General features: G+C 43.3%; 1 protein-coding gene across 2 annotated transcripts in view; it reads left to right on the top strand.

Moving 5' to 3' along the window:
* Positions 1–16232: 16232 nt before the first annotated feature.
* The window catches only part of MRPS9 (mitochondrial ribosomal protein S9), a 39915-nt gene continuing 33026 nt past the window's right edge, over positions 16233–23121 (top strand). The window contains exon 1 of one of the 2 annotated variants that reach the window (XM_075738824.1): positions 16233–16394. In XM_075738824.1, the coding sequence (XP_075594939.1) occupies positions 16317–16394 (78 nt within the window). In that variant the 5' untranslated portion in view covers positions 16233–16316. Of the gene's footprint in view, positions 16395–22394; positions 22548–23121 lie in introns of those variants that run through there. The other variant, XM_075738813.1, reaches the window with a different exon arrangement.

Here is a 23121-nt window from a genome sequence, read left to right on the forward strand (position 1 = left end):
TAGAAGTCTCTTCTTTAAAAAGGAGGTCTTTGGCAGGGGGTGAGTTTCAGAGGAGTTTCCCTAAGTTTGGAAAGCATTCCCTGTACCAATTGGTTTATTCAGGCCTTTTTTGTTTGAGTCTGTCCTTACAGCTTTCAGAAGCTAGTTGTTCTACCAGGCCTGACAACAAGGGTCTGAAAAAGCCCCTTTTTAACTCCAAACATCACCTGATGCATCCAGAACATAAAAACCCTAGCAATGTCCTTACTCCAAAGGTCATGAGGAAGCCACTCTGACCTGCTAGCTAAGGTGGCTCAGCAGTGACCAAAACACCATTGGTTCCTGAGGAGAAAGAGCTTAATTCATCTAACTCTAAATCTGTAGTGTTCTACTTAAACATACCAATGAAAGGATTGAGCTCAAGAGCCAAAGTGTCTAGTAGCTGTATCCCAAGAAAATAACTCAGATCTCCTCTGAATAAGATGAGCTCTGGAAGAGTGTGCTGCCACCCAGCTCCCCATGGGGCAAATGCCACCTCACCTAGCGTTAACCACCTCTGCACCCCAAGGGAGACATCTCCCAGCAGAGGCAATACCTGTGCACAGGGACCTCAGTGTCATCATCAAAGGGAATCTTAAAGCCAGTAGAGGTTTTCTCCTAAATATGCCTGAAGCCATGGCATAGAAGATCACACTCCTTGGCCTACGTCTGCTTCAGCAGAGGGCAGGAGAGAAGCAGGCAGAAGGCAAGGAAGGTCTGGACTGGGACTGAGAAGAAAGGAAAGCAGAATGCCTGAGGGAACTAGAGAAGGAAGCACCGCTCTTTGCCGTGCAGACCACATGACCGCACGGTTTGGTTCTGCCAGTACTCATCCTATAGAATCATAGAATCTTAGAATGGTTTGGGTTGGAAGGGACCTCAAAGATCATCTAGTTCCAACCCCCCTGCCATGGGCAGGGACACCCTCCACTAGACCAGGTTGCCCAAAGCCCCATCCAACCTGGCCTTGAACACTTCCAGGGAGGGGGCATCCACAGCTTCTCTGGGCAGCCTGTTCCAGTGCCTCACCACCCCCACAGTAAAGAATTTCTTCCTAATATCTAATCGACCCTCCTTCAGCTTAAACCCATTACCCCTTGTCCTGTCATTACACTCCCTGATAAACAGTCCCTCACCATCTTTCCTGTAGGCCCCCTTCAGGTACTGGAAGGCTGCTATAAGTTCTCCCCGGAGCCTTCTCTTCTCCAGGCTAAACAACCCCAACTCTCTCAGCCTGTCCTCACAGGAGAGGTGCTCCAGCCCTCTGATCCTCTAGCAGAGCAGCAGGCAACTTAAACCTCGGCTGCATCTTGGGGCTGACGCAATGTCAGGTTATGCGACGGTGCCTTGCTACGCTGCATGCAGCCCTGACAGAAGGGTTCACCTGCTATGCTGTTTCAGAAGCTGCTGCTGGTTTCAGTGACGCAAGTGATTCTTGGGACTCTGTTATTGAGCCAGTCTCTAGGGCTATATGCTAATAAATTAAACAGTGTCAGGGAAAGTTCCTGGGCAGGGGAAGCCCATCAGCTATACTGTAAAATTACACTGTTAGAATAGTTCCAGGCCCAGCTTTGGTCTGTGCCAAATAGGACTTCGCCAAGCACAGTTCAAGAATTAGTACAGCCCTGGCCCCACGTCCAGCAGGTGGTTTGGATTTGGCTGCCCTTTGCTGAAGGGTAAGAGCTTTATATTAATACAGTTGCAAGCCACTTTGTGACAGTTGGCCTTGGTGCCAGCACAGGGCCCCAGGGTGCTTCGCCTGCCACCAAACGTCGCCTACGCGCCTGCCAACTGAAGACGTACTTGGCCTTTGCAGAAATTCAGGACCAGATGTGAGACGTTATTCCCCAGAGGTCTGGAGACACTGAGAGGGTGGATGATGAGCCAGACCACTTCATTCGCCCTCAGAACTCCAGGGCACTCTCTGACATAATACCTCATCTGTGCGTGCTGCTGTTACCCTGTGTTACATTTGTTGATGGAAGCAAGGTAAATATTGCTTTTGGTGGCTACCAGAAATGGCAATGGAAGCACCACGGGGCATGGGATTGCTGTTACAGGCAATATGAAAATGAAAAGGATTATACATCTTCTCACTTAGGTGTTCATTTCCATAGTTGTAATTTTCAGATGAAAGCGTATATCCTGCTGCAGTCTTAACTTCCAGTAAACACAGATATGGTTGTTAATAAATATGTACTGTGGCCCGTAGAAAGTACAAATCATGTGCCTTACTACTATGCAATAAACCTCCTGGTTTCCTTTTGTTTAATTAATCAATGTATAGGGAGATTTTTATTTTAATATCAAGTCACTCCTTACATATTAGAGCTCACTCCCTGGAGAGAAATATCCCCAATTATCATAATTATCATAGAGTTCAGCTTCTGCAAATTTTATATTATGCATTTAACTTTTGGCATCGTAAAATGTGAAGTGCAAAGTACACATGATGTGCCTGCCTGCACAACTGAACAGTAGCATTACCTACTTCCTAGCTTTGCACACTTTTTGTACTTCTGACATGGAATTATGCAAAAACTAGCCATTCTTCTCTGTTACCAAAATAAGAGAAAGCATTCGTTTGCTTCAGAAACAGTTGCTATAAACCATTCCTTCACTGTGGTAACCATTCAAAAACTGTACACTCGATTTTTAGAAAAAATTCCCAATGAAATTCCTGAAGTCATCGTAACAGGTTAGTTTGTGAACTTTTCTTTTTCTGATGTATAAAAACTTCTCAGACAAAAGTCTTCTGTCTATAGACACATCCATTCAACTTGTCTGACTTTCTTCTCATTTATTTTTCAGAGGTAGGAGCTATCTCTGTTACAATGGCACTGACATACCAGGACTGCTCCCAGCAATAGTAATGTATTAGATGCTTTCCAAGAAAGAATGGTTTCTCTGCAGCTTCTAAGTGGTAGCCTACTTGGCAATGAGTTATTAAAGAAATTCACTTTCTGAACATACATACTCTCCTGGCTTTTCTTACAGAAGTTTTTTCTAGACATTTACTTGAGGAAAGATCAGAATAGATCATTGTTGGAAATTTTAAGATAATCTTGCCACTTGAAACATTGGATTGCATTTTTTAATGAAATATAATTCATCTGTATTTTGTACTTTTGATATTAGATGCTTTGAAGCTCTGGTTAAGCAACCTAAGGATGCATTTAAGAAATTGTTTCTCTGCATTTATGAGTAAGAGCTTTTATTCTCAGTCTTGTTTATTCAGGTGTTTTGGACACAGACTAAAGCTTCCTTTCTGCCACAGGCTTCTGTCCCATAATCTGTTTATTTTTACTCCTAAATGCATATTTGGAATTGTCACTTAAGAGAAAGCCTGTTTTGTCAACGTCCTTCTCTGTTCTACTTCACGCAGTTCTGTTTTATTTCCATATCTTTGCCTTAATTTCTTTAAATATTGACTTAGAAATTCTTTAAATCTTAACTAAGAAAAAAGACAGACATCTTTATTGGTTTGTGTTAGAATTACTCATAATGTACTATATATGCCATTGCAATAAAATAAATTTAAAAAACAGATTTTGATCTAAATCAAGAAAATCTACCACAAATAGGATCATAACAGCTTGTTAGCAGAGAGTGAGAATATTGCTGTGGCACAAAGGTTTCTAGATTTTTCCAAAGACAAGTAAAACAATGAGATCGTGATATTAAAAGGAAGATTCTTCAGACATGGAATATGGAGGAAGGTTCAAGAATGTGGCTTCACTTGGAGCTGCTCAAAATATTATCATATTCCAACAGTAATGTTTTTTAATAGATTAAAATCATAAGTATAACTGGCAATCTAAGAAGAAGTTATTTAGAGAAGATGAACCATCTTATAAAATTGGTTTTGATTCTTTGAAAACATTTGGCTTCCATCTGCTACAAATTATAAAGCAAGCACAGAATAGGTACAAAAGAAAGAATATTAATTACTCTTTTTATTCTTGTCTTTGATTTATGGATATGATCTTGTGTTAGCATAAATGAACACTATATATGTTGGTGTAATGAGTATATTTTTAAGTAGAAAGAAGATACTTCCCTGCCCACTCCTTTTTACTCCCTTTTTTGGGTCAGCTTGTTCAGACATCTTCAGCAGGGTTCAGTAGGCTGCAAGCTGCATATACATAACTTCAAAGTGTAAATCAACTATTCATTGGCCAGCACCCACAAAAAGTAGCTAGGAGTTAACATTTAAGCATTAGTGTGCTCGTCACCCTGACAAGGCACCTGATGACTCTCTGCTGGCCAGGCAGGCATCAGTTGCGGAGGGAAGGGCTGATCTCCAGAGCTCCTGAGGATGGTCCTTCAGTGTGGCAGAGCTGCCATCTTCTACTGCAAGCTGAAAGTCCCTGGCCTGAAAAAAACCCACCCATTAATTGATCCTGGAAATGCTTAGGACCTGGTTTTGAAATCCCTTCTTGGGGTGAATGGCATTGAATAGCGTGCCATTAATGGCAACAGCTTTGTTCACCTTGTAAGAAGCTCTTTAAAGAAATCTGGCAGCAGAATCCTGGTCTTGAGTCAGTTCTAATAGGAATTTCAAGAGAACAGAATCCCCCCAGTTTTGCAAATATGTTCAGTCAATAATTCTCTGCCTTCGTTGCCGGTATCTGTTTGTCCCAGAGGAGATAACTGTTCTATAGTTTCTGTTCCCAATTCAGACTCTTCAGGTTCAAAAAATGCAGTGCTATTTATGTTCAATTTTGTTATAATCTTCTACTCTACATTTCTGCTAATTTGCTTCACTGACCTTAAACTTAACTTCTGAAGATTCCTAAATTTTACATTTTTCTGAATACTATATTCACTGCCAGTAACAGCAGTGCCATTACTCAGCGATAGTGACAAGCTGTTCTACGTATTCTAACAGATAAAACACATACATTACCATCATCTAGAACTAAACCTTAATGGAGACATTTACTGAATATTGCAGATAAGGTTTGAGAATTCATGAGGGTCCTCTAATATTTGAAAAGAGAAGACTCACTCAGATATGTTGATTTAGTTTGCCAGATTTGTTCTACTACTGGAGTGAAGAAGCAAAATATTTATCATCTAATTTCCAGCATGAACATGAGAAGATGAAAATTTGTTTTCTCTTAAGAATTTCAAACAATTCCAATTTTGTACATCAAATATTTGCATTATTCTGAGAAAAAATCTGAAGACCAATGTGTGTTTGCGAACATTCTCAAAATAATTAGAAGGTGCTTGACTATCATATGTTGGCAGAGTGTTGGCAGAGTCTTTCAATAAACCAGAAAAACCCAGTTTAAAGTAACAATAACCATTTGCAGAAAATTTAAAACAGAAAAGGGCAAAAAAAAATTTTGTTTCCTCAAGCCTGGTCCTCATTGTGAGGCCAAGTGCTTGTAGGCTCCAATAATGTGTTTAAAAAATGACTGGAACACTATCCTGAGTGTACTTTACCAAATAATTCCTCATTTAATTTAATGTTCTTCAATGTATTGTCCATTGGATGAAATGGCACTGAGAAAAACCCCTCACCAGAAAGGTTTCTTATTTATAAGTAAAGTACGCATCTGTATTTCTTAAAAGACTCTAACAGCTTTAGTAAGAGGTATCATTATCAGGTCAATATGAAGGAATAGCCTTGACAAGATAGGAGCGGAAAAGTCCATATCAAGACAAGAATAATTGCCCTATCAAGAAAAGTGGTGGGAAAAGGATAGATCCAGGTGTGTAAGCAATATCCCTGCCAGCTGTATCTCTCAATCCTTTACTTACTCAGATGTCAAGAGAAAGTACTTCTAATACAGGAACAATAACCAAATGCTTAACCATGAAAGAACTCTTTAAATATTATTCACAGGAGTAAAGTTACTCATTCGTAAAATGCATCTAAAAGCAACATTTTCCCCCTGAAGAGTGACAATACTGGCAGTTTGTCAGGAAAGCACTTTTAAAAACCAAAGTAACCTTTCTTAATCGTTCTACTGTTTAGTCTTCACACATGCAAAGACATTTGCCTGTAGTGGGATTGAAGTCCTGCTCTCAAAAGTTGCTGGTCCCAGAACAGCTAAACACATGGTCATCTTTTGTTCTCCTATTTTAGCAGAATGCAAATCCAAGGAAAATGAGCACATAAAAGCTATCTAGTCAGGATCTGATCCAGCAGCCACAAGATCAGTGTCATACCTTCTGTAGACTCAGGCAAATGAGATCAGTAAGGTCAAGCCTGTATAGACAGGATCAGTAAGGTATGGAGCTCTCCCTGAAGTATATGAAAGAGCAAAATACCAAACGATGTCATCTATTGTGGACAAGTAAGCTAGTCTTGCCTTCAAGTTCTGGTTCAGTGCTAGATTTATTGGAATGTAGAGGAAAGAGTGCTGACAGGAGAGTCACACAGAAACACAGAAGAGAGGCAAAGAGAAAAAATGTCTATCCTATTGATCTTAAAAAAGTTACGTGTAGTAACTCTCCCCTTTTATTTTTAGTATTTGAAACTGTAGGGTTTTATTTTGAATAGTATCACATTTTCCCTGACAACTCCACTCTAAAAAAGATTTTTTTTCTGAAGGTTCCTTGCATAAAAAAATGTAAATTTCTTCCCATATTTGCTCAGAAACTCTAGACTCCAACAGAAACTCTTAATGAAACTCCTGTTTGATTCTCTCTTTTTTTTTTAATGTATCCAGAAGAATGGAAAACTAGCAATCACATCCTGGGGGACAGTGAAGTCCTCTCCCAAGAGATATTTAACAAGCTTTTTCATTTTGCTTTGCTTCTATTTAAGTAAACTGAAATAATGTAATGTGATCTGTTTTAATGATATTGTATATCTAAGTACAGATTGACCTTTCCATGTAACTTTATAAATGACTGAGAAGGCTTGGCCAAAGAGACAAAATGTCTGGCATCCTTTAAAATAAGCAGGAGCCTACTTACCTCCACAAGGTTCAGGATAGTTTGCTGCCGGCCAACCATGTTCAGCTGGATTGTGGCAGCACATTATAAATGACACATGACTTATATCACCACAAGTAATTCAGTCAGTTTGTGAGTATGCTCATGGAAGTTGGAGATTCCTTCACTTTCCCCCCCCCAACATCTGCAAACTTTCTCTCCCCTATTTTGCCTCCCATTTTGAAACAGAACTATCATAATCTGAGAAATACAGTTGCTTGCTGCAGATGTTCAGATTTAGGCTGACATGCAGTATCAGATTCTCACATGTAAGGAGGTGATGATTCAGGCAGTTTCTACTGATCCCTATAATAATCTTAATTATGCATGCTATTTCATGAGTTAGCTCCAGACTGCATCATTTGCCCTCTTAAGTGCTTTCTTTGATGGTTGATGATGGAAGAGCAAGAGATGTCAAAACAGAGACTGCCTTTCTACCTGCAGGTCAGATGGCTGAGAAGAGAAAGCATTCAACAGTGCTTCCTACTTTTCTCCTCAGGATTATTTCCTGCAGGTGGAACTTGGCCCAAAGTGGTCAATGGCTGACAGGTTCTCCAGGCTAGCATAAAATGCCTGGAGGCAAAACTATTTTCCAGGTGCCAGCCTAGCTCTTGGAGAGCAGAATACTACTTCTGCATTTGGGTTAGCTCTTGCACTGATGTTCGAATTCTAAAGAAGCTTCCTGTGCTTACCTCCCCCTCCAACCATACCCACACAGCATTACTGTGGACTAAGCTCTTCTACTTGTGCAGCAGAATGACAGGAAGGGATCTTTTCCACGTGTCGTGCTGACTGGGTCTTCAGGTACTGGCACCCACAGTAGGTAGTGCCTCGTTGCTGCAACAGGAGAGAAGCCAAAAAGAATGATCAATTCTTTTCTCAGAACATCTGGGGAAGACATCTGTATTATGTTAGATACCTGGTTTTGCTGGACACTTTACAGCCTTGACAGATTCAATACAGGCACATGAATTCCTTGTTTCTGTAAAGAGTTCTACAGCAGAAAACTGCAGATTATTTTCTTTATTATTTGAATATAATGGTCAGAAAGTAACAGCAGTACTTGGTGCTTTTTTAAAAATTATTTCTTAATTCAGATCCAATCTGTCATTCTCCTTCCTTGTTATTTCTGTGAAAGATGCATCGTATGTATTTCTTTAGACTTTCTGTGGAAGCCCTGATGACTCAGAAGTTTCTGCTGCTACGGCTGTTTTAAAACATGAAATCTTTTAAGTCATACTTTCTTGTGCTTTGTTACTTCAGAGACTGGTCCAAAGCCTGTCAAAATAAAGTTAAAGCTTCCTTTTCAGCTCTGAATTAGCTGGTATTTTGGTCATAATTTTCATTTTGAGAGGAGAAGAAATTTAATTTTGAATAACCATGTTGTCCTCTTTAGAGCATCTCCAAGAAGCACAGAAAAGTGTTAGGTGCTGGATCTGCCATTTCCCAAGCTCCAAAGACACCGAGAGGACCACTTTTATTCTACAACCTTTCAGATCCCATCCAGCTGTCAACAGGTGAACACAGTCTCCTGCCAGATTAGTTCGTGGCCAAGGCGACCACATCCTCCACAACCTGGTCTCCTCAGCAGGCGTAACTTGGTGGCTGGGACCACAGCACTCTATGGGATAGCGCTTGGTCATTGACCATCACATACCCTGCGTGAATTTTAATCCAGCAAGAAAGACGTGAGGCCACAGGAAGGCGCATCCCAGCCTTAAAACCAAAATGGAGCTTGCAGTCTGACAAAGCTACAGAAGGAGTTCACAACCTCCAGCAGCATCCATAAACTGTCCATTGGCAAATCCCTCGTTTTGTCCCAGGAGGGCACGCTCTGAGATGTATTTTCTGGTTATCTGGTGAGGCAGACAGGACTTAGAGTGTCAACTCCCTATCTATAAATGAATCTTGGGAAGCATATACAATTTGAAAAACTACTGTTTTCTTCTATTTATTCTGAATATATGTATGTCTCTAATACTTAGAAAAATCAATAATGAAAAGTTTATAAATCTGAATAGGTTCAGTAATGGGAATAGCAATAAATTTCCTTCTGTGTGATGAAGAGATAAAGCTACTACTGCTCTGTGTCTATGGATGGAAGAGATTATTTGTATTTCTGGTTCTATTTTGGGCTGTTCCAAGCAGCTCTGCTGTACAGGGAAGGTGGCCCTAATCAGTGCTGATGTGACTCGATCAAGGTCACTTCGTCTCTAGGACAGTCCTTAGGCCAATTTTATTTAGCAGTATAGGCACAGCTTCTGGATATAATGTCAGCTCTGACTCAAAGTTGCTGCTAGGATCAGTAATGACATTAGTCTAATTATATAGAGACAAAAAAGTCTGATGCAAACCCTAGTCTAAAGAACAGCTCCAAACGATTCTATTATTGAAATACTGAATCAGCAATAGCAACAGTGATAAACATATGGAGGCAAAGCGTATGGTAGACAAATGACAAAGACATATTACGTAGTCTAAAAACACTTGCCAACTAAAAATAGGCCCAGACACTGCATTTGGATCTCTTTGGGCTGACTCTGGCATCCATGTGGAATAAAACTATCTTCAGATGCCTCCAAATTACACCCATACAAGTTCTCTTTCTTTTTGAGAACTGTTTGTAAATTCAATGAGGGCTACTCAAGCACATAAATTACGGCAGAGCTGGAACATAATACTGCAGAAAAGAACGCTCCCCAAAATGCCTTGCAGTGCTCGATGATACCCATAAGCTGTGGGAAAAAAACCTCAACCAACAACCCTTGAACTGTGAAGAAAAGATGAAACAGATGCGGGGCTGTGATCCAAAGTGCAGTGAAGATCTGGGTAACACCTTCTTTCACAGAGAAGGAAAGCTGTAGGAAGGAACAAAACAGAGGGCACTGCTTTACAAGCAAAGATCTCCGGCTGGTTTTGATTCACCTTTACTAATTCTGTGCTCAATCCAAACCACTTGGACTATAAAAATGAAATGTAATATCCCTGTATTTGGTGTTGTCATGTAAATTTGTTTTATTTTTATATTTGATAAATACTGTTGGAATAATGATTCTTGAAATCTCTCTCACAACAGACTTGATTGACAGCCCCCTAAGCGCTGTGCCTTTTATAGCGTAACATAATTGACAACCCTTAGGTAGCTAGCGTATGCAGTCTACGAAAAGGAGTATGCTCATTCCACGTTTGAAGAAAAGTAGGTGCAATTAAATAGTTGTTCTTATTATTAGCTTTTTAAAATAAAATTTATGTGTTTGCATTTAAGAAAGCATGATTTCTGGAAAGATCAGCCTCAAGCCTTTCAATAGTGATGAAAAAGATCAATGCAAAACAATTTCTATGTCAAAAAGAACACACCTGCCATAAAATATCTAGAAATTACTTAACTGGAACGAAGTTAAAATACTGCTGAATTTTCTGCATTTTTAACATGCATTTTGTTTTTTTCAAACACATACTGATCAGCTTCTGAAACACAAAGCTTTCTGGCAAGCCACCTTTCTCCAGGGCTCTCCCTAGTCAAAAACTTAGTTTTTTTGTTGAATGCTGGACCTGGGTGTTCCTTAACACCAAAAAGTGTCCCTGGTTAGGCTCTGAGGAATGTTCTCAGCATGCAGATGCTCTGTCTCGCATCCTCAGACTCTGCCACCCAACCAGGCAGTCCCTGGACGAGCACAGCTGATTGCTGTCCCTCTTGGCACATGTGCCCAGAACTTCAGCCAAAATACTTACAGCCTAAGGAAGAAAGGCACAGGGGAAAGAGAACAGAAAATAGTTCATAAAAATAACAACATTTGTTCAGAATTCGAAAACAAATCTACTCTTTTATTTCTGTTTAGGGAAAACCCTAAAAAACTCGGGTATCTCTGCAGAAGTGGATTTAGATTATGGCATCCTCCTACAACTATTTGCTTTGTCTTCTGATTCATGTGTCCCACCTTCCCTGCTGCAGGTTAGCTTGTTCTGTTGCACGGCAGCAGATCCTGCTACATCCTCCATGAAGTCCTGCCTTCTTCTCCTGCATAAGTTTCTTGTGTATCTAAGCCTACGATACTGCCTTCAGCTCACAGCAGGTCAGGACACTGCATCAGGGAAGTGCCTCTGTATATTTGCCCTGTCTTTCTACTCTTCTGTAAGCATCTATCATTGGCCTCTGCTAGAGTGAAGCCATCAGGCTCAACGGACCTTTGGTCTGACCCAGTACTGCCATCCCTGCCATCTTCTCGTTTTCACCTATGAGGCAGTGAGCTGGAGATCCATACGTCTCCATCAATGCCACTGGGTGTGATGGGTTGACCCTGGCTGGGGGCCAGGTGCCCACCAGAGCCGCTCTATCACTCGCCTCCTCAGCAAGGCAGGGAGGGGAGAAAGGAAGATGGAGAAAAACAACCCCAAACTCGTGGGTCGAGATAAAGGCAGTTTAATGTAGCTAAAGCAAAAAGCCGCGCGCGGAAGCAAAGCAAAAAGCAAAGATTATTCTCTACTTCCCATCAGCAGGCGATGTCCGGCCACTTGAGAGGGACCCCTTCCACCCCTCACCTCTGTGAATCACATATTTAAGAATTATCATTAAAATATACATTCAACACAAAACTTCACAAACACTAATCACATCAACAAAGAAAAAGAAAAAGAATTCCCCACACCAAAATCAAAACAACACTATCACAACACCAAACAAGAGTGGACAATCTACACACAAAATCTACCTCTAGTCCCTTCACCACTATATCACTCTCAAGTTACGTTCAGTCAATGTTTTGCCCGTTACCTCTTCCAATTACTATCCTTATCTCGATTTTCTCGAGCCCCACGTTGGGCACCAAAAAAGACTGTGGTGGGTTGACCCTGGCTGAGGGCCAGGTGCCCACCAGAGCCGCTCTATCACTCCCCTCATTCATTAGACAGGGGAGAAAAGGTACAATGAAAAAAAACTTGTGGGTCGAGATAAGGACAGGGAGAGATCATTCTCTAATTATCATCACGAGCAAAACAGACCGAACTTAGAGAGGGACATCTTATTTATTACCAAGCAAAACAGAGCAGAGGAATGAGAAATAAAACCAAATCTTAAAAACACCTCCCCCCACCCCTCCCATCTTCGCCGGCTCAACTTCACCCCCGGCTTCAACCTCCGCCCCCCCCAGCGGCACAGGGGGACAGGGAATGGGGGTTACGGTCAGTTCATCACGTGGTGTTTCTGCCGCTTCTTCATCCTCAGGGGGAGGACTCATCGTTCCCCTGCTCCAGTGTGGGGTCCCTCTCACGGGAGACAGTCCTTCATGACCTTCTCCAACGTGAGTCTCCTTCACGGGGTGCAGACCTTCAGGAGCAGACTGCTCCAGCGTGGGTCCCCCACGGGGTCACAAGTCCTGTCAGCAAACCTGCTCTGGCGTGGGCTCCTCTCTCCACGGATCCACAGGTCCTGCCAGGAGCTTGCTCCAGCCTGGGCTTCCCACGGGGCCACAGCCTCCTTCAGGTGCCTCCACCTGCTCCGGCGTGGGGTCCTCCACGGGCTGCAGGTGGAATCTCTACACCCCCTCATCCTCCCTCCATGGGCTGCAGGGGGACAGCCTGCCTCACCATGGTCTTCACCACGGGCTGCAGGGGGATCTTGCTCCAGCACCTGGAGCACCTCCTGCCCCTCCTTCTGCACTGACCTGGGTGTCTGCAGAGTTTCTTACATCTTCTCACTCCTCTCTCTGGCTGCAAAAGCCCTCTCTAACTGTTTTTGTCTTTCTTAAATATGTTATCACAGAGGCGCTAATGGGCTTGGCCTTGGCCAGCGGCGGGTCCGTCTTGGAGCCGGCTGGCATTGGCTCTATCAGACACAGGGGAAGCTTCTGGCAGCTTCTCACAGAAGCCACCCCTGTAGCCCCCCCACTACCAAAACCTTGCCATGCAAAACCAACACACTGGGATACCCGTTCCTCAAGTGGCTGGTTTTCGCTCTATCCATACCAGTAACCTGAACTCACGCTATCTAAAAATCCAATCTCTGATTACAAAAGGACACTCTAAATCTCACTGCAGGACTGTCTGCATGTAGGCTGGTAATGTAAGCAATCAGCAAATTTGGACTGAAGCTCAGCCTTACGTTTGTGCTCAAGAATTTGCATAGGGTACAGATGTGCCCCTCAGGCTGTCCCCTGACCCATGCATGTGGCAGGCTCAGCCTGTTTTCCTTATTTTGCACTCAGTGATTTTTCATTTCAGAAACTTCAAGCCCCATACAGAAGCACTGTTTTCTTAATGTCAGGCTGTCCCTGAAAGACAGCACTCCAAAGCTTTTATCATTCTAAATAATATGCTTACTCTCATTACCCACTCTGAAAACAAAAGCAGGTAATGCATTGTGGGCAACAGTCCCCAGTTTTGTGATTGGACAGAGCATGATTAGCAAGTTACAGGAGTATACGGGTGTCCTGGTTTTTGGCTAGGATAGAGTTAATTTTCAGAAGAAGCAGGGAGGGGACACAGCCAGGATAGCTCAGCCAAACTAGCCAAAGGGGTATTCCATACCATATGGCATCATGCTCAGTATATAAGGGGGGAGCTGGCCAGGGAGGAGGGGCAGCTGCTTGGGATTGGCTGGGCATTGGGTTGCAGGTAGTGAGCAAATTATGTTGTGTATCACCCGCTTTGTATATTCTTTTATAAGTATTGTTGTTGTTATTTTCCTCTTCCTTTGCTGTCCCAGTAAACTGTCCTTAGCCCAACTCATGAGTTTTACCTTTTTCTTTCAATTCTCCTCGCCATCCCACTGGGGCAGGGGAGAAGGGTGAGCGAGCTGCCTCGTGGTGCTCAGCTGCCGGCTGGGGCTAAAACACAATGAGTAATCAGGTTCACAATTTAAACAAGCCCCCAGAGTTGAACATTGCCCAGCTGGACTCAAAAAAGGACATTCCTGCCACACAAGAGACTAAAGATCTGCAGAGGACTTAGCAAAGCATCAGGGTAGTTTGCATGGATTAGGTAAGCATCTACACTCTGTCAGCTAAATGCAGAGATAGAAAGAGAAGCCCTTTGGAGTTAATCCTGGGATAAGTAGATTAAACACGGTTTTCTTGCATTTCCCTCCACCTCCGTCTTAATAAACTTTTGACAGAGGGATGGGGTTGCAGCGGGTTGAGCATGTAAATAACATCTTCTCATTTTTATCTTACCTTGGCTTGTGCTAAAAACTGATTTTGAATTGGCAAACCCAGACTCCTGCCATTTGAGCAGAAGTGGCAATACTTCCACTAGAAGGAATCTTTTTGGGCACAATAGCCATGCCCGCCACGGAAGTACATTTTCTTCAAAGCATCCCAAGTAATAACTATGTGCACTCGCATTTAGCTCTACGATCAGTCTAGAAACCGGTTACCCAGGCATCTCTGTAGAAGTGTCTTCCAGGCAGAAGCAAGCCCAGGTAAACTCCTTGGCAGCAGCAGGATGGTTGGGAGACATACCTGAAATTTGTGCAAAAGTCTTCCACCTCAAAAGGGCAGTCATTAATTTCTAAGGGCTGACTGCTTTAAAGATTGAAGAGAGACACAACATGGCCCTTGTCATTAAATGCTGGACTCCACATATACCACATACTACTCCTTCACATTTGAGAGCATTGTTCATGAGAACAATTTTGTGACCTCAGATGGAAACCATGGACTGTATGAACTCTCATGTCATTGAAAACATGCTCCAGACTGCCAAAAGCATTTAGGATTTTTTTCACAGTGGGTATAGGAGTCGATAGTTTTAGGGAGTCAAGGGAGTTGGATTTACATCAACCAGTTTCCAAGTGGGTAATATTTTATAGATGGCCCTGCTCTTTCAGTTTAATTGACAATTAATAATATGTGGGGAATGAAAACTGCTCACTCCAGTGGCTCTGTTTCTGTAGAGCTGACAGGGACGAGAGGTGACAACTGCTCAGTGCGGTGAGGACCGCAGAGCTCCTCTGCCACTGAACAAAGCCAAGCCACAGGGCGACAGATAGCAGATGAGATTCACCACAGACCTTGAAGAGGCCAGACCATCTCAAGCTTTCTCCACCCCTTCAGCTTTGCTGGCTGCTCCAGGAGCTGAGTCAGTGGGACTTTGCCCCTAACTCTACCCCCTTTTTTTCTCTTTTGGAGAAACAGCTGGTAACCAAATGCCATCTCTGTGCACCCTGTGATTGAAAGCACGGCTGCAGCTCCCAGTGCTTGGCCAGGTGTGCACAGGAGAGACACTCCACCACTGTCCTTCGGTGTAGCATTCCTTGCATTCACTTGCATGTATCCATGTCAACAAAACTACTGACGTTTTCATTTTCGCAGTTGGTAACCGTAAAAATAAATGCACCTTTCCAGGCGGCTTCTCCTTGACGTCCCTCTATGGGTGATTTCCCTTGCCCACGGGCAGTTTTCTTAAACCGTCTTTTATATCCCAGGGAGGAAATCATATTTACATCTGCATGGGGGGAGGCAAGAGCCACCTGTGAAAAAGTGAAAAGAAAAACAATCCTGGAAAAGCAGAGATTCCCTTCCAGAATTCGCTCTCAAGTAAAAACTGCTCCTAAAGAGAAGGTCCAAAAAAGTCTAAAGTAGAGATTTTTTATATTAAGTTTTTACTTAATTTCCACTTTTCCTGTGGTAGGAAACACTACTGCTAAAATCCAATCACCTCTAAGGGTATACACTAAGTAACTTGGAGAAACCATAAAAACTCTCAAGCTCTCAAGGTTCAGCATCCAGATTAATGTCATGTTGGGAGGTGACAGTATTGACACCAACATCCCCCTCAGCAAAAGACAGCTGCTGCATCTCTAAAAAATGCCATTTTTTTTCCATGGAAAAAACCCCAGTGCTAGGGTGAAATATACTTTTTGGTATAACTCTCCAGACCAGTGGTGTTGCACTAGATATGCTGTAATTTCCAATGCTACCTGCTTAAGCGAGAGTCTCGATTTTAGCCTTTTCCTTCAGAGGTGGGTATCGCCAGGGCAGAGTCCACCTCAGGCGACAGGCACACACCCGGGACCCATGGCTGACCTGGTCCCCAGCGCGACCATGACGCAAGTTATAAACCATCATTTTAAACATCAGTCTGAATTTTAATAATGCCGATATGTTTTACATTTCAAATAGATTTTGACAACCTGCCCGAAACACGGCCCCACGGCTCAAGAGCCATCCCAACTGAGGGACCAGGGCAGCACACGGCACACCCGGGGGAAGGGGGGGTGCAGTGCGCAGGCGCAGATTTGGCCCCGCCCCCCAGCCCCGCCCGCCAATCGGTGGCGCCAGGACCTGCAGCGGAGAGTCGCGGCGCCGTGCTGTGCCCTCCCCCGGCAGCCGGGGCGGGGTGCCGCGGGCATGGCGGCGGCCGTTGGGCGCGTGCTGCGGCTGGGCGGCCGTTGGAGCGCGGCGGCGCCGGGTGGGCCGTGCGCCCAGGTGAGAGCCGGGCCGGGCTGGGCCCTTTCCTCGCCGCCCAGCGTGCGGAGGTCGCCTGCTTCGTGCTTCGGTTCCTCCGGGTTCTGCTTGGGGGCGGGAGGGGGCTCTGTGCGGTGTCAGGGGGCGAGCATGAAGGTGGTGGTGGTGGTGGCGGCGGGGGGGGGGCGGCGGGCGGGCATCGCGTCCCCGGCGCGGCTACGGGAGGGGGCGGTGCGGAGCGGGGCTGTCCCTGCCAGGGTGACACCGCGCTCGTTTCGGAGGCCCCGGCTGGGCTGGGGTGTGGGGCTGCCGCTGTCCCTGGGCAGCCCGGCCGGCGGGCCTGCGGCCTACGGGGCGCTGGCGGTGTGTGCGCGGCGCTGGCGCCGAGAGGAGGCAGCGTTGGGGCGGGGAGTGCGAATGTAGAGAAAAAGCGTAGTTAAACCTTGACTTATTATAAATCCTACTGGAATTAACAGAACCATGTATAGGCCAAAGCCATACACAAAAGTGAAGTACTTTAAGGTGGTAGTTTTTTGTGTTGATCATCTTGAATAGTGTTTGGTCTGCAGGTCAGTAGATAATGAAGTCTCCCAGTTCCTGCAGTGGAGAGAGAAATGCGTTCCACAAGTGCGGTGACTTCTGATTACACAGAATTACCCGTTTGTTTTGAGAGATACAAGTGTTTAGGTGACTGCTGTTTAGTTAAAAAGCTTAGCTGCTGTCAGCGTTGAGGACAGCAACTGTGTCTGTGCAGTGGTATTTGATACACCTGTATATATATTTAATGAGCGACTAGCAAGTGGATAAAAAGGCATGCTGGTAACGCTTTCAAGTTACAGAGTAACTTAGGATAATAAGGGCTGAAGAACTGTTTGGTAACTGAACTAAACCAAACCATGGGGTAACAGAAGATAGATGCAGTAAGGAAATGAAAGGAAATACTGGAAGGAGCAATTTGAACTGTTTATATAGGTTACTTCTAGATTAACTTTGCCCATAATGAGAAAAGACCTGATTCCCGTGTTGTTAGTTTTTTATGCAGCAGTCAGAAATACAGGTGCTTAAGTTGTGCAAGGAATGAGAAAGAGGGTGAAAATACTCAAAGACTTGATTTTGTTCTCAGTTGGAATAGTTTGTGTTGCTCTGATTATCCTATGTCAAAAGTATGATTATGACAGTAACTTAGTTTTCCTGTCCAGGCACCTGCTTGAGTTTGAGCTGAAAATTCTTTGTATTGTAAACAAGGAAATGATCTCAAAGGAGGAGTCACTGTAGAAGGGGCCTTGGGGAGATCATCTGTCTATTCCTCTCACCTCCAGAGATGGGTTCAGTACCTGAGCCTATAGGTATATACAAATCATCTAACTGTCTGTGTACCAAAGGATATGAAGGGAACTAATTGGAGGCAGGGCCCAGGAAACTTAAGAGACTCTTCTTTCCGTTAGGTGTAGTTAACCTGTGGAACTGTTTGATGAGGATGTTCAGGATACTAAGCATTTATGTGAATACAAAAAGCAACTTAAGAAACTTGGAAGAAATTCCACTGAGGACTGTTAGAAACAAGATATTAGCATGTCTTTGAACTGCAGATTGCTGGAAACTGGTGAAGTGTCCTGGGAAAACTATGAGTACTTGTTTGTCCTTTCCTTGTGCCTCTGATACAAGGTACTGTTGAGGGCAGGGTAATAAGTTGATGTACCATTGTTCTGATCTGGTATGACCATTTCTTACATCTGTCCTTACTGTTAGGGAACTTTTTTATGACGCCTATCCTAAAAATCACTTGCTGGAGGGATTTTTATTTATTTATGTTTCTTATTTTTATATAATGAAGTACATCAGTAGCAAAAGGAAGACTAGGGAAAATGTCGGCTCGCTGCTGAATGAGCAGCAAAGACTTTCCCTTGGTCAAGGAAGATTGGGTTAGAGATCATTTACGCAAACTCAAGACCCACAAATCCATGGATCCCAATGGGATGTACCCATGAGCGCTGAGGGACCTGGCAGATGTTTTTGCTGAGCTGCTCTCCACCATCTTTAAAGGTCATGGAGAACAGGAGAGGTGCCTGAGGACTGGAAGAAAGCCAGTGTCACCCTGATCTTCAAAAAGGGTAAGGAGGAGGGCCCAGGAAACTACAGGCCAGTCAGCCTCACTTCCATCCCTGGAAAGGTGACGGAACAGCTCATTCTGGATGTCATCTCTACACATGTGGAAGAAAAAAAGGCTATTGGGAGTGGTCAACATGGATTCACTGGGTGGGAAATCGTGCTTGACCAATCTGATAGCTTTCCAGGATGGCATGATGGGAAGAGCAGTGGATGTTGTCTACCTCGACTTCAGTAAGGCTTTTGACACCATCTCCCATAACAGCCTCACAGGCAAGCTTAGGAAGTGTGGGTTGGATGGGTGGACAGTGAGGTGGGCTGAGAACTGGCTGCATGGCAGGGCCCAGAGGGTTGTGATAAGCGGCACAGAATCCAGTTGGAGGCGGGTAGCTGGCAGGGTGCCCCAGGGGTCAGTGCTGGGTCCGGTCTTGTTCAACATATTTATCAATGACCTGGACGAGGGGACACAGCGTACCCTCAGCAAGTTTGCTGATGATACAAAACTGGGAGGAGTGGCCGACTCAGCAGAAGGCTGCGCTGCCATTCCGTGAGACCTGGACAGGCTAGAGTGTTGGGCGGAGAGGAGCCAAATGAAATTCAACAAAGCCAAGTGTAGGGTCCTGCACCTAGGGAGGACTAACCCCAAGCACCAGTACAGGTTAGGGGTTGACCTGCTGGGAAGCAGCGTTGCAGAGAAGGACCTGGGAGTCCTGGTGGACAACAAGCTCTCCATGAGCCAGCAGCGTGCCCTCGTGGCCAAGAAGGCCAATGGTATCCTGGGGTGCATTCAGAAGAGTGTGGCCAGCAGGTCAAGGGAGGTTATCCTCCCCCTCTGCTCTGCCCTGGTGAGGCCACATCTGGAGTCCTGGGTCCAGTTCTGGGCTCCCCAGTCCAAGAGAGACAGGGAACTACTGGAGAGAGTCCAGCGGAGGGCTACGAAGATGATGAGGGGACTTGAACATCTCTCGTATGAGGAGAGGCTGAGAGAGCTGGGGCTGTTTAGTCTGGAGAGGAGAAGACTGAGAGGGGATCTGATCAATGCTTATAAATATCTACAGGGTGGATGTCTAGAGGAAGGGGCCAGACTCTCTTCGGTGGTGCCCAGCGACAGGACAAGGGGCAACGGGCACAAACTGGGACACAGGAAGTTCCATCTCAATATGAGGAAAAAACTTGTTTACTTTGAGGGTGACAGAGCACTAGAACAGGCTGCCCAGAGAGGTTGTGGAGTCTCCTTCCCTGGAGATGTTGAAAACTCACCTGGACGTGATCCTGTGCAACCTCTTTGTGCGATCCTGTTCTAGCAGGGGGGCTGGACTAGATGATCTGCAGAGGTCCCTTCCAACTGCTGTCCTTCTGTGATTCTATGATAATTCATAAGTTTATTATAATTTATAAATATTTTATTTATGTTCATTACTTCTTGTCTATCTTAGTGAGGGAAACAGTTTAATTTCTTGGGATTTTTTTTGTATTTGAAAGTATCTTGCGTTGAGAGAGGAAATAGGAGAGAAACTTTGTAATTCCAGTTCCCTTAGCTTTGACTAAACAACAAGTTTAGTTTCGTGTTCTTCTAATAAGCAAACCACAGAGATTTAGCATAATTTACAAAGAAGAAAAATATCTATCTTAGTTATTGTCTGTCACTTCCAATGTGATTGAATAGCTGTTCTCAACAGAAGAGTTCAGAGTGCCATATGGGCTATTTAATTTGATTGGGTCAGATACCTTATCTAAATCACTGTGGATGGTGTAGGTACTGATATCAGAAAGAGATGATAGCACTTTGGTGACAGTCTTTCAGAACTGCATACTTGGAATAGAGTGGCTTTTTCTGCAGTTGGGAACTAAATTAGGGTTGAAGAGCTTGTTAGTGTTTGATAACTTGTGCCTCAAGACAACCGGATCTAAATTCTGTTCTCCATTATGCACATATAACACTTGCCATGTATCTATACATTTAGAGTTATCTTTTAGTTCCATAGTACACAGTATAAGCAAAACTTAATACGTAGATTTGGTCAAATACGGGCAGAAAGGAGATTTTTCTGAGTGGGGGAGATGGAGTTTTACAGTTACCTGTCAAGAGGCTTCATTCTGAGAAAAAGTTTCTCCTGATTAAATACTTTGTGAAATCAGGAATAAAAAAGAAATATAAAATCACTTATGCATATTTGCTGACACCTTGTGATACTTTCTGATGTGTTTTACAAAATGCATCTTAAAACATAAACCTGATACTGGTACACCTAAGTAGTTTGTAGGCTAACTGAAATCTGAGCTGATGTAAATATTGTTTAAGAAAATTAATTAAAACACATTTTTGTAAAACAGCACATTAGAAAGCCAAAACTTGCCTGTTGAACAATAAGTAATTCTTTAGAAACTCGGGATCTGAACACTGACATTCTATATGATTGCGACGTAATAGATGTGTTTTCTTGTGCAACAAGTGACCAGAGGACTGCTGTGGGTATCTTGTATGTCTGCTGGGTTCAGCAGCACTCGCTGTGCCAGTAATCGGAGCTATGGACACAGGGCAGCTTTGGTCCTGCATGCTGATGGGGTTATAAGGCTCCAGCTCCACATCTCCTAGTGAAGTTGTATCCCAAAGATAACTTTTTAGTACAGACTTGTTTGTGCACTGGATGGTTTTGGAAAAGGACATGGTTGAAGTCTGCCAGCTTAGAGCATGGAAGCAGCATGAAAATAGTGCAACTGCTTGCATGCCACATCGTTTGGTGTCTTCTGTTTCTGTAACTATGTCATGTTGTAAAATGGACAATGTTTTTTCTTGAATTCAAGCCTTCTGTCTCAGATTCCTCTGTCCTTCCATTCCAAAAGTATGGGAAGCTTGATTCCTCTGTTAGTGATAAGTGTTGATTTTTTTTATCCATATAAGTCAGTAAAGCAGAATGAATGGGACGAGTAAGCAGACAGTTCCTGGTTATTTCTCTTCTTGGAAAAAATAGGCCAGAGAAATTGAAGTTGTCTGAAAATGCTTGGTTTTTTCCTAAGGCAAATTTTATATAAGCTGATTTTCTATAAATTTACGGTCTCCCTGGAAAATCAGGATTTGCCAAAGTGTTTTAATACTGGGTTGCTTCGGAAGGAGTCAGGAGGGGAGGGTTAATACCAAGGAATTGTGTCCAGAAGTAAAGGCTTTCCCTTCTCCCCTGTCCTGGTGGAAGAGCCTATTATTTCAGGAGAACTGTTAATAACTATTTTTATTTATAAAATGATGAGGCTGCTGTCTGCAGTAATGATTTATGAAATGTGTAAGAAGTGAATGCAAACCTCTGTGGTTTCCTCTAGAAAGCAGAGGAGCCTGCTTTCTTGTTTGACTGAAATGCCAGAAGCATTTAGCTGTGCTTTGCAGCTCTTGCCTGTACCACCCATGAAATAGTATTCTTATCCCAGAAGAGGTACCCTATACAATAGATATTAATTTGCATAAGAGGCTGTTTTCTAATTATGAACAGTTTGTGTGTCCAGGGATTTTTGATTAGTGACGAATTGAAACTAGGGAAGAATATGAATAGCTTGAGGGAAGGAGGACAAAAATGAGAAAATTACAATAGAAATTGACAGGAATAAGATGAAAGCAATCTTTTTTAAAGTATTCTGTTTAAAGCATAGGAGAGGGAAAGCAATTTTGGGCCAAGTAATAAGGAATCATATGTTCATTAACAAGAATTACAAATAATTAGTTATTATTAAGACAAGTAAGACAGAAGATGAATTGAATTCTTTCCCGAGGAGTGACTAGGAGAGAAGAATAGGGAATATGGAGAGATACCTCTGCTTTCGAAGGAAGTCACAAGGCCCTTGCCCATGGAAAATGTGTACGTTTGAAATTTTGATTATTATTCTTTTAATTCTGTATATATCAATGTAACCTTACAGAAAACATGAATATAAAAAAAAGAGGCAAACCAGGACTAGCATTGTGTATGATACACATAGGCTGTGGAGAAAACAAAGCAACAACAGGTTCTTCAGCACCAAATTCTGTCTTGGAGCTGTTTTTAACTCTTTTCTGGCAGAGGTATTGGTTACTTTTCTGAGGTACATACCCCGGGGGCATATCTTTATGTCAGGTTGTAAAAGCATAGAAGGTCTGTTCTTTCCATCTGGTGTGACCTTGTTATTCAAAGATTACTTTACCTTTTATATCAAACCTTACTGAATTTATAGGACCTATCCTGCAGCACAGGCATGTGGAGGTTTAAGGCAGGGTATTATAGTCTTTATTCCAAATTGAAATTTTAAGTGAGGTGGTTAGTTTTTGTATATTGAAGCCTTATTCAGTCATGGACAGGTAAATTGATCGTGAATAGCTGTTTACATATGTGCAGCAAATTGGATGCATTGGACCAGTCCATCCTGGACTGCCAGATGTCGAGAATACCAACTGGGCTCTGTGACAATTTATAACAAGAAAATTGTACAAGAAAAGCTGTGTTTTGTTTCCAGTTCATGTAGGACTTGGCCATGTAATACAGAACACCCAAAGCTTCAAGTCACAGGAGAAGTTCATGTAAGCTAACTGGTTTTACTAACAGAAGGTGGAACTTTGATTTGCTTTTGTGTTTGTCTTGCAAATATATCCATGTAATCTTGTTCTGGTGAGACGTGTGTG

This window comes from Balearica regulorum, chromosome 1 (genome assembly GCF_011004875.1).
Source record: "Balearica regulorum gibbericeps isolate bBalReg1 chromosome 1, bBalReg1.pri, whole genome shotgun sequence".
In the NCBI taxonomy this organism is placed as follows: Eukaryota; Metazoa; Chordata; class Aves; order Gruiformes; family Gruidae; genus Balearica; species Balearica regulorum.